We start from the raw sequence: 17,535 nt of genomic DNA, 5'->3' as shown, positions 1-17,535 counted from the left end.
TGATAGGTTGTTGGGTGAGCAGCATTAAAATGGCTTGCATTTGTGCACATTAACTTGTCACCAATATGAAACTTCAATAAAACTTACTCAAACGCAGGTTTTGCCTCTGCCAGTGAATCCACCAATCACAATGCGGCACACTAACTGAAACACCCTCAGAAAATACTGACGTGGCTAAATGTTGCACTCTTTGCTGCAAAGGTGCAACACAAGGAATGTGACCATGCTTGCTGACACGAAGGCATTAACTACAAAGCTGTAACGGATTGTTATAAAGAGGGTGTGGCTGTTAGTGTCACTGTCCGCCAATGAGAGAACATCTACCTATATAGAAAGAGAACTAACAGAAATCTGATAGCCATATGCAAAGGTAGAAGGTACCATCAACAGACATACAATTTTTTTTTTCATTGCAGGTACTAATTAGTGGCACATATGTGAAACAATTGTGCATTTTATGGTAAAAGCACCAGGTTTTGCAAACATTGTGCATACACACTACATATTATATTTTTACACACACACACACATTTGATGTGTCCCACAGCAGTCTGTCGTCAAAGCTCTTGAAATGGAGCAATAGCTCCACCTGGTGGACATTTACCATTAATGCAGGTACAATAGAGAGCTCCCTCCCTACGCTCTATGACTGCTGGGACAGGCTCCAGCACACACACACACACCCCTTAACTGGAATAAGGGGGTATAGAAAATGTATGTAAAAAAAACACAGCATGATACTTCATATGTTAATAAAGGGTTATTTTTGTTTCCCTACACACTGAACCCATTAAAAAAAAAAAAGAGCTTGGCAAGATGTCCATTTTGCTTCTTTATTGTATAATCAAACACTGTCCTTGCAAAAATCTGGTGCCTTTACCATAAAAGACACAGCCACACTGACATTTCTCACACATTTGCCACACTAAATCTTTCTCTCAAGAGGAGTCAAGTGATTTACAACCCATCATATATCTTGTATTATAATTTCAATTTAACTTTGAGTGTGCACATTTAATAAAATAAATTCTAAAGTAGTGTGTAAACTGAAGTTACACATGATGGTTTCTTAAGTTTTAAGTCACATGCAGTAAAGCAGCTTACGCTGTTGCAGACTTGAGTCGTATCTGATTCAAACCTTTGTGCATAAACAATTTCTAACCAAGAATTTGACTGTCGTCATTGTATGGCCTCATTTATTTTTCATAGGTGCTCAAAACAACATCACAGATGGTCTATATTAAAAACAAAACAAATAACCAAAATAATCTATGGTACAAGTGATTCTTCAATGGTTCCACTCACTTCCACGTATAGATTAAATTTTTCGGTAATGGTGGTGGTGGCGGCGGGGGGATTCTAAACAAATATGGATGGGGAAAATAAAAACAGCCTTAATGAATACAGTCCTTCCTGTCCTCATATCTGGACAGTCAACATTAAAAACCTGAGGGATTTTTTTGGGGGGGGGGTAACTGTCTCATTCAGTCTCTTGATCATCCTGAAGTTCCTTTGGGAAATGTTTCTGTTACTTCTAATCATTTCTCTGAAAATGCTACAGCCGTTTGTGCTACAACTCAAGTGTCAAAAACAAACATGTCACTTTGAGACAACTCGTAATATACGAACAGAAAGCGACTATGAAACAAACAAAATTAAAGTTCAAATCAGTGTTTGTTTTTTGTGAGTGTGTGGTTTTGTCTCAGTCTTCTCAATTGAAGCAAGATGAGGGGCTGGCACAGGAAAGGAGGGGAGATGGAGATGGGAGAGGTCATGACGCCCTCTTGTGGCCACACTGGGCGCATTTCTCTGGTGTTGCAGGACGACTCCGGTTGGTTGTGGAGTAGAAGGCGGTGGTGAAGGGAGAGACTTGTGGACACCGTGCTACTTACTTGAAGCCCTGTTGGTTCCAGGCTTGACCGTAGACGCCGTAGGTGGGAACCTGCCACCCATTGGGGACGTACTGGCTGATCTGAGGCCCGTTGCTGTACCACTGGCCCCACTGACCGTATGGCTGGGCTGCAGCGAAACCCAACTTGTTCTGCTGAAGGGTAAGAACACAGTCCAACTTCACAAAAAAGCTATGGTTGCCAAAAAGTTATGGCTGTCAAAATAATGCCTTAATGTAGATATGTTAATTACAGCACCTACGCATCATTTTTTTTAAAAATCTGAATTAATCGCACTTTGATCCATTTTGTTTTCATGTCACTGACCTAGTCAGTAAATAGTGTTTTTTGGAGCGATAACTGGTTTGGATGTTTTTTTGCACAGTTCCAACAGCACTAGACTAGAAGGTTTTTTTTGTTTTTGTTTTTTAAATTGTGCCAAAGAATAATAACGCTAATCAGCACCTGGATTATCTTATGTTGTTCTACGACTTGAAAAAGAAGAAGAAACCATCGTGGTGAAGAGAGAGCTGAGTAGGGGGGCAAAGCTCTCGATTTACCGATCGATCTACATTACGATCCTCACCTATGGTCATGAGATTTGGCTCATGACTGAAAGAACGAGATCGCGAGTACAAGCGGCCGAGAAGAGTTTCCTCCACAGGGTGGCTGGGCGCTCCCTTAGAGATAGGGTGAGGAGCTCGGTCACTCGGGAGGAACTCGGAGTCGAGCCGCTGCTCCTCCACGTCGAAAGGAGCCAGTTGAGATGGTTCGGGCATCTTTTCCGGATGCCCCCTGGACGCCTCGCTGGAGAGGTGTTCTGGGCATGTCCCATCAGAAGGAGGCCCCGGGGAAGACCCAGGACACGCTGGAGGGACTACGTCTCTCGGCTGGCTTCGGAACGCCTTGGGGTTCCCCCGGAGGAGCTGGGGGAGGTGTCTGTGGATCGGGAGGTCTGGGCGGCTTTGCTTGAGCTGCTGCCCCCGCGACCCGACTCCGGATAAAGCGGAATAAAATGGATGGATAGAACAGCGTATTGTGTTCTGTGTTCTTATCAGGCGGGCCGGTCACGGCACTGGTCGGCATCACCGCGATTGCGCTCACTGCCTCTGATGCGCTTACTGAGTCTGCGGGCTCGGTAAATGCAGCAGCAGGCCACTCACACCGCCCTCCTGTCTGCTGTGTGGAGCTGCGCCAAATCTGGCAACAGGTCCAAAGACTACATTCGCTGTTTTGATGCGGATGTTGACCGCAGCCGCAGAGCTCCGTGGCCACTGAGAGAGGACTTGAATTCTTTGCGAGTCCCACATCCGTACCTCCAGAGGCAGTGAGTGAAGGGAGATTTCTACGTGTCTGTTTCTAATCTTCTCGCCCAGAAAAAAAAAAAAACAAAAAAAAAACAAAAAGAGTGTCATTAAATGTAAGCTGGTGCCAACTACCTGGTTAGAAAACTCACAAGTGTCCAACTAGTTTATTAAGTTCTTGTGCTTCTTCTGCTTACCTGGGGGATGGGCACCTGCTGCATGGGGCTCATCATGTCTGGGGTCTCTTTACCCCAGTAACACTTGACTATGTGGCCCTCTATTGACGAGCCATTCACTGACACGATGGCATGGGCTGCTGAATCATGGGAGTTAAACCTGGACAAAAGTAAAAAGGCAACTCTCATTTTCAGTCTTTTTGTTACAGTAACAAAAATATTTGTTTGATTAATAAACTATGATATATGATCAAGCAATCAATAAATAAATACAAAAAATGTCAACATGTTTAAACTTTTTTTTGGTGACAACAGTAAGTTTGTGAGTTTTCTCCATCATGAACGTCGTCGCTTCCACTGGCAACACCACATCACAGACGACTGCGTGTTACTGAAGAGCAACAGCATGGCCTCATATTGTCATATTTATCTTACGTGTTGCCTGAAAGCTACAGTTAAACTAATTCACGACTACAGGAGACGATGTCCGCATTATGAACCTGCTTATGTAAGGTGTGTGTGAGTGCTGCCTTCTGTATATGGCACTGGACTTTAGATGGGGATTCTGGTTCTCTGGTGATTGATGATATCAGCGCACCAGATCTGCACCCAACCAACATGAGCATACATAAAAGATGGTAGTGTAAAAATTACATCACTCTCAGCTAGAAGCTAGCAATGGCACCTGCACTGGGTGGAATTTAGGGCCCCAAAAGTAGACTACCAAGAGTAAATTTAAAAAATAAAAAAGGGAAAAGTACAGGACTTGGTGAAGCTGATACTAACTCATAATAAAATGTCCAGATCAGACTTTCCTTCGAAATAATCAGAAATATGTAACTGTGTGTAACCAGGTAATCAGAAATATGACACACCTCACAAATGAATAGCCCTTGTCTGGGAAAACTCTGATTTCCATTATTTGTCCAAATGGCGAAAAGGTCTGTCTCATCAATTGTTCTGGAAGCAAAAAGAAAGATATGCCATTGAAAGGTTTCCATATGCAGTTGGGGGGGGGAGGGGGGGTGGGGGTTGTTAGCTATCACTTTATACAACTCTGGTTTATTCCCGACTCAAAAACGATGAAGTTGGTATTTAAAATTTTCCGTAACGAAAGATTCTACCAGCATCAGTTTTACAGAGATTTTTCAGTTTCATATTAATATAGGTTTAGCTTAATTTGTAACAGAAATGAAGTCTTTTACAGTCTATACTGCAAATACCACAAGATGTATTTTATTTTAAAATGAATAAATCTCTCACCTTAAAAAGCAAGACTCACATGTCCCTAATTTTACTGACATATTGACTACTGCTGGCAGGATAGTTAATAATACTAGTGTTGGTAGTAGCTGCAGTACCAGTAGTATTCTGACCTGTAAGTCCTGTGCTGACTCCACCACAATAAACAGTGCAATTACTGGGGCTGGACTGATTCACTACTTCATCGAAGGATAGGTGCTTGGAGTTACCTGGCGGATAAAGATGGACACAGCAGGTTTTTCACACATGAACTGATCACCTTGTTGAAATACAAACAACAACAACAACAACAACAAAAACGCACTTTCGTAAGTGGTCTTTGGGGCGGGGGGCTTTCTTGTTGCCCAATTAGTTCGGATCTGTCTACCCCCTAACCACTGACCGCCCATCTGCTGAATGGCATTCTCTGCATCCTGAAACAGACACACAACAAACATATTTCATCAGAAACACCAAGAAGCAGGGTGTCTTAGATATTTAAAAAAACACAAAACAGTTATTGTACAATTGAAATCAATGAGAATATAAATGGCGAAAACAAACCACCTCAGCAACCAGATTTACAGTCAAACATTATTAGGGCTCTGTCATTGGGTCGTTCCATGTCAATTCAACGAGGGCCTCACGCACTTTGTCTCAGATTTTCTGAGACAAAGTCCAAGTCTGGGTGTCCATGACAATTGCGAAAGAAAATTTCAGGCGTCTTAGTCCATTATTTGCAGAGATATTCTACCTTGAACATGGCTCCAGAAATGACAGCCATAATGACAGCCATAATGTTTGCCTAAAAAAAATGGCAGGGACTTCCGGTAGTGGCGGGTGAGGAGTAGACGTGTTTTCTCCAGCTCCCGAACTTTCTGCAGTATAACCTTAGAATTACCCCGCCATATCGGGCTGTACTACAACATTTGTTGCAACTTTGACATGAGATGACTTCCAGAGCAGCAAAACAACAATTGAAGAGAGACTCTCCGCTGAAAGATAGCACGATGGATAATAACGTAAATATGGCAGCGCTAACCAAGCTGCTGGAGGAGCACAAGACTGCCTTGGCCGCGGAGTTTAAAACCACCATCTCCGCACTAGAGTCAAAACTTGATATTGTGCAGACCACTCTGAGCACCCAGCGACAGCGTATTTCATCTCTGGAATCCAACGCGGACTCGGTGAGTGACCGTCTGGATTCACTGGAGGCTACCTGTGCAGAGCTAACCGCTAGTAATGCTAAGCTAAAGGCTAAAGCTGCGGACCTGGAAGCGCATAGCCGCCACAATAACATCCGCGTTCTGGGGCTACCGGAGTCAATTGAGGGCCACCAACCAACCACTTTTTTTGCCTCCTTCCTGCACGAGCTTCTGGGCAAAGATACTCTCCCAACTCTCCCTGTTTTGGATCGTGCTCACCGCTCTTTGGCTGCTAAACCTAAGCCAGGTGAAAAGCCGAGGCCTGTTATCAGGTTTCACAACTTCAAACCAAAGAAAAAGTCATCCGAGAGGCTCAGAAAAGAAGATCTCATATGCTATATCTCGGTAAACCCATTGTCCTTCACGAGGACTACTCTCCCGAAGTCATGGAACAACAGGTTGCATATCGAGACATCATGCAGCAGATCTACAAACGGGGGCTGAAACCCTCACTTCTCTACCCGGCCAGGCTGAGATAACCACGGAGAGAGGGGAGAGACTGCGCCTGTCCTCCGTGGAGGACGCCAAAGACTACCTGTCCACCATGCACACTTAACAGGATCCGCATCGCTACATTAATGTGCCGTACTGTCCAAGTCGGTCCAGGATGTCCAACATTTGTTTTATTTATCTACAGCTATGTGAAGCACGTGTTTAATTTTGTATGGAGCAGTGATCCCCCCCCCCTTTTTTTTAATGCATTTATTGTATATATATATATATATATATATATATATAAATTTTTTCTCTGTGCCTCACATTTTGTGGGTTGTTCACACGCATTCAAAGGGATTCTTGGGGGGGGGGGCACCCCAAACTCAGTTCCCAATTTCAGGGGGGATCCCTGTGTTACTTAATAGTTCCCAGCACCACACAGACAGTTGAGGCAGTTATATAACAAATACTGTGACATGACAATTTTTCTAAGTCACGTATTATGTTTTTATTTAAGTATCTTATGAATTTCTGTTACTCTTTTTAAAATAGGACTATATTTTGGACACTACATTATTTAGTGCTTACAAGATGGGATCCTTACTGCTCCTGGATCTATTTCATTTTACACCATTTACTGGACAGCTGTGCTTTGTTCAAGGGGTTAATTCATTCTTTTATTCTACTTTCCACACAGTGGGAGCTGGAGTACGTTGGAGTATATAGGATATATAGGAAGTTAGTATCTTGTTGATACAGAAGTTTATTTTCCTTAGGGATTTGCTTTGTGTTAAATGTATGTGATATACGTAGGTGTGTGTATGTGGTATACATGTGTTGTCTCTCCTCGTGCTACCCCCTCGTCTCCCCCACCCCTTTTTTTGTTTTCCCCCTCTATTGTCTCCGTTTCCCCACACAGCTCAGTCAACCAGTCCTCTTGACAGTCCATTCTGATGTCTGGTAGGAATCTCCGTTTCATATCGTGGAATGTGAAAGGACTGAATAATGTTTTCAAAGCCAACAAAGTAATATCACACCTTCAACATCTTGGGGGGGATCTGTGCTTCTTACAAGAAACCCATCTTTGTAACTCTGAAATTTCCCGTTTAAAAAGGACTTGGATGGGTCATCTCTTCCACTCGGGGTTCACTGCAAGGGTAAGGGGCACAGCGACTGTTATACGTAGGGATATTACCTTTGAACCCTCTGATACTATAAGCGACCCTAATGGGCGCTTCATTATAGTCTCAGGCAAATTACAGAATACTCCTGTGGTCCTGGCCTCAGTGTATGCCCCCACATGGGATGATGACAAATTTATTTCAAAATTTTTCTCTTCTCTCCCTAACATTGCAGACCATCTTATCATTATTGGAGGTGATTTCAATCTAGCACAGGACTACACTTGATAGGTCATCAACAAAACACACTACCCTAACAAAATCGGCCACTATCTTGAAGTTTCACGCAGACCACCTGGGATTAGCTGACCCCTGGAGAACCAGATTTCCTTTTAACAAAGTTTTCCTTTTTCTCCCACGTCCACCATAGCTTCTCGCGAATGGATTTTTTCTTATTGGATAATAAATTACTGCACAGCACTGTTGCCTGTGAATATCACAGTATTGTCATCTCAGACCATGCCCCCACCACAGTTGACATTACTTTTTCCCCCTGTAGACCGGCCCACAAATTTTGGAGATTCAACTCTCAGTTGCTTGCAGAAACTAAATTTAAAGATTTCCTCACCAAGGAAATAAATTTCTTCTTTGAAACTAATGACAGGCCAGATATCAACAGTGATATACTGAGGGATTCATTCAAGGCCTATTTACATGGACAAATTATTTCATTTGTTTCCCATTTTCAAAAAGCTGAACTCTCCAAATTAACAGAACTATCAGATGAAATCCGCATTTTAGACGCTAAATATGCCACTAGTCCATCATTGTTATACAAAAATAGATTACAACTACAGTCCCAATATGACTTGTTAACTAGTAAAGGCGAGACCCAGCTATTACAAACAAAGCAACGTTTCTTTGAACAAGGTGATAAACCCAGCAAATTACTGGCATACCAAGCCCGAGCTTCAAGTACCTCTAAACTCATACCCAGAACAGCATCTTCGTCTGGGTTGGTTACAACAGATCCTGTGGAAATCTGTAATATTTTTTCTTGTTATTACTCATCACTTTACTCCTCCGAAACCCCCTCTCGCAACTGGTCGGAGCCTAACCCCCTCAACTGCTTAACATACCCTCAGGTAGATAACGATGTCTTTCATAATCTAGGAGCCCTCATAACAGTTGCAGAGGTCCAAGAGGCCATCAGTTCTTTACAAAGTTCAAAATCCCCTGGGCCAGATGGATACTCCACAGAATTCTTCAAAACCAGAGATCCAAGAGGCCATCAGTCCTCTACAAAGTTCAAAATCCCCTGGGCCAGATGGATACTCCGCAGAATTCTTCAAAACCAGAGGTCCAAGAGGCCATCAGTTCTCTACAAAGCTCAAAATCCCCTGTGCCAGACGGATACTCTGCAGAATTCTTCAAAACCTTTTCCAACATACTATCTCCAATCCTGACGAGAGTATTTAATGATGCATTCGCGAATCAGCGACTACCTACTACATTCTCAGAAGCCTCAATAACTTTATTTCTTAAAAGACAAAAATCCCCTCCATTGTAACAGTTATAGACCCATTTCTCTTCTCAACGTTGACCTAAACATTCTATCTAAAGTGCTGTCCACTCGACTCCAGAAGGTAACACCGATACTAATTAACCAGGACCAGACAGGGTTCATTCCAGGACGACAGTCTTTTCACAACACCAGAAGATTACTAAACATTATCTGCTCCACTTCAGACTCTATTCCAGCTGAGATCATCCTGTCATTAGACGCCGAGAAGGCATTTGACCGTGTAAAGTGGAGCTACCTGTTCTTCATTTTAAACAAATTTGGTTTTGACTCCTACGTATATCATGGATTAAACTTCTTTATACCTCCCCAGTAGCTAGTGTCAATATTAATGGCATAAAATCTAAACCTTTTTTGTTATCCCGGGGCACTCGTCAGGGATGCCCTCTGTCTCCAATCTTATTCGCTCTCGCTGTCGAACCATTAGCCTTGTGGTTGCGTAGCGATAGAAAGTTTGAAGGAATATCCCGATTTCAAAGTTTCTTTATATGCAGATGACCTCTTCCTTTACATCAGTAACCCAACCTCATCCCTTCCAGCTATTCTGGATATCTTAGAACAATTCAGGGGGTTATCTGGCTATAAAATTAACCTGCCTAAAAGCGAGTATCTTCCAATTAATTCTTCAGTGGAGACTCTCCCCTCCACTCTTTTCTCCTTTAGAAAAGCAACCCAAGGTCTAAAATATCTTGGCATCATTATAACAAAATCACTCCCTGATTTATTTGCAAAAAACTTAAATACGCTGTTGGAGGGATGTAAATCAGATTTAACTAGATGGTCCACTCTACCTCTGTCACTTCTGGGCCGTATCAGTCTGGTCCAGATGACAATACTTCCACGCTTTCTCTACATCACATTGAACACATACCACTGTTTATCCGCAAAGCTTTTTTTCCCCACACTTGATCAACTGAGCAGTCACTGCCTTCCCAATTGAATCAATCATGTGGGGCAGCCTGGACAGCCCAATTATTGCTGCTTCCACCTTCTTAATTTTCCTTTAAACCAGCGCCATGCCCGCTCCACACAGCAGAAAGCCGGTCACCACCAAGCCAAATATATACACATCTTCGACATCCTCCACAGACAGCGTGTAAAGGCACATGACCTGCCATCTCCTCCACGAGTCCATCACGTAACCCATCACATGCGTCCCGGCAGGACAGGTCGGGTCCTCCGCCCCCGAATGTCTTGTGGAAAAAATAGTGTCAATTGCATTCAGAGACCACTTTAACAAATCCATTTTTGTTGTTTTCCAGAAGAGCAAAACTGGAGCCTCACAGACAACACGCCACAGAAGCAGGAAAAGATAAGGAGGGAGAGAGAAGAAATGCGTCCGTCTCGACCGAGTGCAAGCTGGCAAAAAAAAAAAAAGGTTGATATTTTGGACACTTTTCTTATCCCATCAATTGAAAGGATGTTTGGGGATGATGAAATCATTTTTCAAGATGATAATGCATCTTGCCACAGAACAAAAACTGTGAAAACATTCCTTGCAAAAACACACATAGGGTCAATGTCATGGCCTGCAAATAGTCCGGATCTTAATCCAATTGAAAATCTTTGGTGGAAGTTGAAGAAAATGGTCCATGACAAGGCTCCAACCTGCAAAGCTGATCTGGCAACAGCAATCAGAGAAAGTTGGAGCCAGACTGATGAAGAGTACTGTTTGTCACTCATTAAGTCCATGCCTCAGAGACTGCAAGCTGTTATAAAAGCCAGAGGTGGTGCAACAAAATACTAGTGATGTGTTGGAGTGTTCTTTTGTTTTTCATGATTCCATAATTTAATTGAGTGATTCCATATTTTTTCCCTCTGCTTGGTCTAAAAAAGTAACCGTTACTGACTGCCACAATTTTTTTTCCTGATTTCTTATAGTGTTTCTTAAAGCCAGAAAGTTGCCATTTGAAATGACTTTAGTTTTGTGTCATGTCTGTGATCTGCTTTTTTTCTACAAAATTAAACAACTGAATGAACATCCTCCGAGGCCAGTGATTCCATAATTTTTGCCAGGGGTTGTATTAATAAAATCCTCTTCTGGAATGTTAAATAATTGCCCACTATGGGCCAGCATGGAGCTAGCGTCCACACCTGTCGCCTTATGGTCAGTAGTCTGCTCACAGCTACCCCTACCAACCAAACGTATAGCACAAAACCCCATTGTTTCGGAGACCTTAAAAATTTGGAATCAATTTAGGAGATAATTTGGCCTACACTCCTCATCTAAACTAACTCCTGTTTACCAAAACACTTCATTTCTTCCATCCTGCTCTGACGCAGCCTTTAAATCCTGGTCAAACAAGGGTCTGCGAACTATTGATGACCTCTACGTTGACGGTGTTTTTCCCTCTTTTACAGACCTATCAAAAAAATTCACTCTCCCTCAGTCTCATCTATTCCGTTTCTTCCAGATTCGTCATTTTGTACAAAATCAGTTCCCTCACTTCCCCAATCGCCCCCCGGAAACCTTGATGGATTCACTTCTCTTAATCAAAACAACACAAAAATCCCTAACGTCAGTCTTATATGATACAATTTTTAAAATAAACCCGATCTCCCTAAACTCCCTGAGGGCTGTCTGGGACCAGGACCTCAGGATCACAATCTCTGATCAACAATGGGATTGCATACTTAGCCTAGTTCACACCTCCTCTATATGTGCTAGCCACAAACCTTTACAGTGCAAGATCTTACACAGGAGCCATTTCACTAATGCAAGACTAGCTAAAATTTACCCAGACAGAGTTGACTCTTGCTACAGGTGTCAACTGTCTCCAGCCGACCACATGCACATGTTTTGGTCCTGCCCCAGACTTAACGACTTTTGGTGTGCCATCGTCATTACACTAGGAAAGGTCCTTTGCTGCACCATGAACGCTGACCCCCTTGTCGCTCTTTTTGGATTGCCCCCAACCCCTGGCTGGTCCAAATCATCACAAAACATTATTGCTTTCACCACTTTGCTGGCGAGGAAGCTTATACTGCTTAAATGGAACCACTCATCTCCACCCACACATAATAGATGGATTCAAGAAATTTTAAAATGTGTGAGACTTGAGAGGATTAGATTCTCCCTTAAGGGCTCTATACAGGCCTTTCATAAAACCTGGCAGCCCTTTCTACACCATATTGATACCTTGCATATTGATGCTGAAAACCAATCAAACACTGAGTTGTTGACCCCCCCTTCCCCCCCCCCTTTTAAATTGTAAGTATTACTTATTCCACACCCCCACGTTTCGTCTCTTGTGGTATGAATGAGACGAGGGAGAGGACTATTGCGTTTCAGGGAATGAATGAATGAATGAAAACTGTTTATTTCGAACATTTGATACAACAACAATTACAAGATAGATCAGTAAAGACAACAACAAAAAAGTTCCTACTGTGTACCCAACATGTCCGAAAAGGGGTAGGGTGAAGCATCAGCTTATTTATCCCTACCCCTTCTTCCCCACAACCAGTAATACCCTTTGCCACATATACACAGATTCCTACACACCTAAACTGATATCTATATACGAGGTCTCTTAGATAATAAACCGACCCTTTTATTTTTTTAACTACATGGATTTGAATGACATGCGATTACACCAATCATGCTTGAACCCTCGTGCGCATGCGTGAGTTTTTTCACGCGTGTCGGTGACGTCATTTCCCTGTGGGCAGGCCTTGAGTGAGATGTGGTCCCGCCCTCTCGGCTGAATTCCTTTGTTTCACACGCTGCTCGAGACGGCGCGTGTTGCTTTATCAAAATTTTTTCTGGACCTGTGAGGAATATCCGAGTGGACACTATTCGAGAAATTAAGATGGTTTTCTGTGAAAAGTTTAACGGCTGATGAGAGATTATGGGGTGTTTCTGTCGGTGTAAGGACTTCCCACGGAGCGGGACGTCCTGCAGCGCTTCCAGGCGCTGTCGTTGGACTGTTTCGAGCTTAAAACATCCTAATTTAAGGCTTAATTCACCCAGGACATCGTGAGAGAACAGAGAAGATTCAGAAGAGGCCGGCATGAGGAATTTATGCGGACATTCCACTGTTTAAGGACATTTTTTTTAATGAAAGACGTACGCGCAAATTTGCCGAGTCGTTTCCGTGACGACTCGGCGAATCTGTGTGCGCCGCGACAGGAAAAACACCTCCGTGTTGAAAACCATTTGTAGAATTCAGGCGGCTTTTAATGGCTTTCAACAAGTGAGTAACTGAGAAATTGTTTAACAGCTTGGGCATGTTCCAACTTGCCCGTTAAGATTTCCAACGGAGGTGTTTTTCCTGCCGCGACCCCCCGCGGTCGGGTCCAGCCCGACATGCGACTCTGCCCGCACGTTCTTTCATTACAAAATGACCGTTAACAATGGAATGTCCGAATAAACTCCTCATGCCGACTTCTTCTGAAAGTTCTCTGTTCTCTGACGACTTACTGCGTCAACAGAGCCTGAAATGTGGAAGTTTTCAACTTGAAATGGCGAGACGCTGCCGCCTCGAAGCGCAGATCGCCGTCAGGCGCCGTGGACCGTCCTTAAAGCGACACTACCAGACCAAAATCTCTCATCAGGCGTTAAAATTTTTACCGAAAACCAGCTGAATTTATTGAATGGTGTCCACTCAGTTGTGCCTTACAGTTTTGAAAAAATTTTTATCAAACAAAGCAACAGTCTCTGAGCCATTCCTAAACAATGAAAAAAATTGACGAGCGGGTGGACGACTCCTCACTCAAAGCCTGCCCACAGGCGAATGACGTAACCGACAGGCGTGAAAAAACTCTCGCATGCCCACGAGGGTTCAAGCATGTCTGATGTAATCACACGTGATTCAAATCCATATGGTTTTTGAAAAAATAATAAGGTCGGATACTTTTCTAATAGACCTCGTATATATATATATATATATATATATATATATATATATATATATATATATATATATATATATATATATATATATATATATATATATATATATATATATATATATATATACACACACATATACACAAACATAAATATACACCTACACATACCTACTTACATACAAAATACTATATATTTACAAGCCGAAGCAAAAAACAAAAACACCCTAACCCTCATTACCCTTCCTCCTCCCTATACCTAGAAAAAAAACATTTTTGTACCGCTGTTTGAACTGGTTCATGCTTGGACATTGCTTGAGCCCCACTCCCAATCTGTTCCACATCCTCACCCCACAGACAGAAATACAGAAACCTTTTAATGTTGTTCGTGCCCACTGATGCTTTTAAATTAAATTTCCCCCTCAGACTGCAATCCCCTGATCTGTTAAAAAACATATTTTTAATATTTGCTGGAAGTAAATTGTTTATTGCTTTATACACGATTTGTACTGTTTGAAAATGAACCAAGTCTGTGAATTTTAAGAATTTGGATTGTAAAAATAGTGGATTTGTATGATCTCTATAGCCAGTATTATGAATAATTCTTATAGCTCTTTTCTGCATTACTGATAGTGATTGTGTTGTACCTTTATAAGTATTACCCCGTACCTCTGCACAGTACTGTAAATATGGTAAAACCAGTGAGCAGTAAAGAATGCGGACTGAGTTGTGGTCCAGAATATGTTTTGCTTTGTTTAGAACTGAAATGCTTCTTGACAGTTTACTTTGTATATGTTTTATGAGTCTTCCAGTTTATCTTAGCATCTATTATCACCCCCAGAAACTTATTTTCATGTACCCTTTCAATATCTACCCCCTCGACTTGTAACTGAACCTGTATGTCTGTATTACAATAGCCAAATAACATGTATTTTGTTTTACTTAAGTTTAATGATAATTTGTTTCTGTCAAACCATATTTTCAATTTTCCCATTTCTATACTGATCCTCCTCAGTAACTCCTGCAAATCCCCCCCTGAACAAAAAATGCTTGTGTCATCTGCAAGTAATACTAATTTTAATATTTTGGAAACATTGACAATATCATTTATATAAATTAGAAACAGTTTTGGACCCAATACTGACCCCTGTGGGATGCCACATGCATTGTCCAAGCATGATGATGTATATTCCCCCAACTTCACAAACTGTTTTCTGTTACTTAAGTAGCTTCTCACCCAGTGCAACACCAACCCCCTAATCCCATACTGTTCAAGTTTACTGATTAATATGTCATGATTGATTGTATCAAAAGCCTTTTTAAGGTCTATAAATATTCCAACTGAATGTAATTTGTGGTCTATGGCGTTTGTAATCTCCTCAACTGATTCTATTAATGCAAGTGATGTTGAACTATGTGCTCTGAATCCATATTGACTATCAGTAAGTAATTTATGTTTATTTATGAATTTGTCTAATCTATTATTGAATAACTTTTCTAATAATTTGGAGAATTGTGGAAGCAAAGAAATTTGTGAAGTGGGGTCTATTCGCAGTCTTATACAGCGGCACAACCTTAGCTATTTTCAATTGATTGGGAAATTTACCGGTTTGAAATGATAAGTTACAGATGTATGTTAATGGTTCTACAATCCATTCAATGACCTGTTTTACCACCACCATATCAATTTCATTTAAATCGGTAGATGTTTTATATTTACAATTATTCACAATGTCTATAATTTCTTTTCCATCCACTGCTGTGAGGAACACTGAACAGGGATTTCTTTCTATGGAGATTATTATCCCAATCCTCAGGTTGGGAATTTTTTCTGCCAAGCTTGGTCCAATATTTACAAAAACAAATTATTAAGACCATTGACTACCTCATCCTTATTTTCCTTCTTGACATTATTATCAATGAAATACTGAGGGTAACTGTTTTTTATTACCATTTTTGATAATGCTATTTAATATATCCCATATTCCTTTAATATTGTTTTTGTTATTATATAATATGTTACTATAATATTCCTTCCTACATACCCGTATAATATTAGTTAATCTATTTTTGTATCTCATATCTATTTCCTGCCTCTTTAGTCTTTAGTTTTATGAATTCTCTATACAGTGTATTTTTATTACATGCATTTCGTAACCCTTTCGTCATCCATGGTCGAGCTTGGATTTTTTGTTTTCTGTAGTCTTGTTTAATTGGACAATTTTTATCATATAATGATGTAAATATTTGTAAAAAAGTTTCATATGCACTATCAACATCACTTTCACTGTATACCTTTTCCCAGTTTTGCTCCTGTAAATCCTTCTTTAGTGTGTTCATGTTTTCCTCTGTCCGCACTCGCCTGTATTTTATTTTCTCCTCTGGCTGATTCCGCCGATGGTTTCTATTATAAACGATGAAAACTGGTAGATGATCACTAATGTCATTGATTAATAATCCACACTCAGTGTTATTCTCAATATCATTGCTGAATATATTATCAATTAAGGTAGCACTATGGGATGTAATTCTGCTTGGCCTGGTGATTTTTGGATATAAACTCATACTGTACATTATACTGATAAATTCATCTGTTATTTTATGCTTATTTGGATTGAGCAGATCAATATTTAAGTCACCACAAATGAACACAGTTTTTTGATTAGTTTTTGAGAACATTTTTCCCATACAGTCAGTGAATGTTTCAATACTAGATCCTGGTGCTCTATATATACAGCTAATACATTTTTGCTTTTTTCTTCACATATTTCAATAGTTATACATTCTAATAAGTTATCAATCACAGTTGTCATATTGTCTACTATTTTATAATCCATGTTCTTATCCTCCTCCACTCTTATTCTTTCTGTTTACACAATTAAATTCATATCCATCCAGTTCAAAATCCATTCCTTTATCTTCATTGATCCATGTTTCTGATATAGCAATTATGTTAAATATTTTTTTAAATTGACTTAAATATTCTTTAATGTTGTTAAAGTTTGCATATAGACTTCTGCTGTTGAAATGGATTATTGATAATTTGTTATCCGTTTTAATGATCCGATTAAACTTTTCATCTGTATAATAGCAACAACTGTCATTGATATTTGAGAAGAAATTATTGTCCGGGTCTATATCGTGCTCCAAGTCCAGTACATTGTGGTCTGTGTATTTAAATGTTCTCAGTTCTACTTTTCCATGATCAGCAATCCTTTGAGTTATATCCTTCTTGTCTCCAGATGTAGATGATGTAGTAGATGAATAGGTTCCTCTGGTCTGTGTCATGGTGTTGTGATGTGTTTGTGTCCTCATACCTTATTGGTCGTATTTGTCCAGATCCTCGATGTTCCTGATTCCCATAACCTTAGCTTGTTCCATTCAATTTACTAAATGTTTTACAGTTGGATGTCCATGTCTGTTGAATTTTTCCCTGCTTTTTTAAGAAACGAGCTTTCCTGGCGATGTCTGTGTTTCTTCTTCTTGGTCAGATGTTCATTGATGAATACGTTTGTTCCTTTAAGTTTTCGTCCTTGTTTTAACAATGCCATTTTATGTTTTCTGTTGACAAACCTCATTATAACTGCTCGCTTGTCTCCATCCTCTCTCCTGGGCAGGGGGTGGCACGCTTCAATGTTATTACAGTCCATTTGAATACCTTTAGATTGCAGGAAGTCAGCCACCTGTTGTTCCACTGAGCTGGCCTCCTGCTCACTGGCCTCCCCTCCGC

The 17,535-nt window shown here is 40.9% G+C and overlaps 1 protein-coding gene across 4 annotated transcripts in view; it reads right to left on the bottom strand.

Moving 5' to 3' along the window:
* Nucleotides 1-17,535, bottom strand: part of LOC117511221 (nucleolysin TIA-1-like) — a 41,299-nt gene that overhangs the window by 4,738 nt on the left and 19,026 nt on the right. For 2 of the 4 annotated variants that reach the window (XM_034171222.1, XM_034171225.1), the window contains exons 7-11: nt 4,937-5,045; nt 4,746-4,841; nt 4,245-4,329; nt 3,391-3,529; nt 1,893-2,068 (exon numbers count right to left, since the gene is read on the bottom strand). In XM_034171222.1, the coding sequence (XP_034027113.1) occupies nt 1,893-2,068; nt 3,391-3,529; nt 4,245-4,329; nt 4,746-4,841; nt 4,937-5,045 (605 nt within the window). The remainder of the gene's footprint in view (nt 1-1,892; nt 2,069-3,390; nt 3,530-4,244; nt 4,330-4,745; nt 4,842-4,936; nt 5,046-17,535) is intronic. The other 2 variants (XM_034171224.1, XM_034171223.1) reach the window with 2 other exon arrangements.

This window comes from Thalassophryne amazonica, chromosome 5 (assembly GCF_902500255.1).
Source record: "Thalassophryne amazonica chromosome 5, fThaAma1.1, whole genome shotgun sequence".
Classification (NCBI taxonomy): Eukaryota; Metazoa; Chordata; class Actinopteri; order Batrachoidiformes; family Batrachoididae; genus Thalassophryne; species Thalassophryne amazonica.
This window is presented reverse-complemented; position numbering and strand designations above follow the sequence as displayed.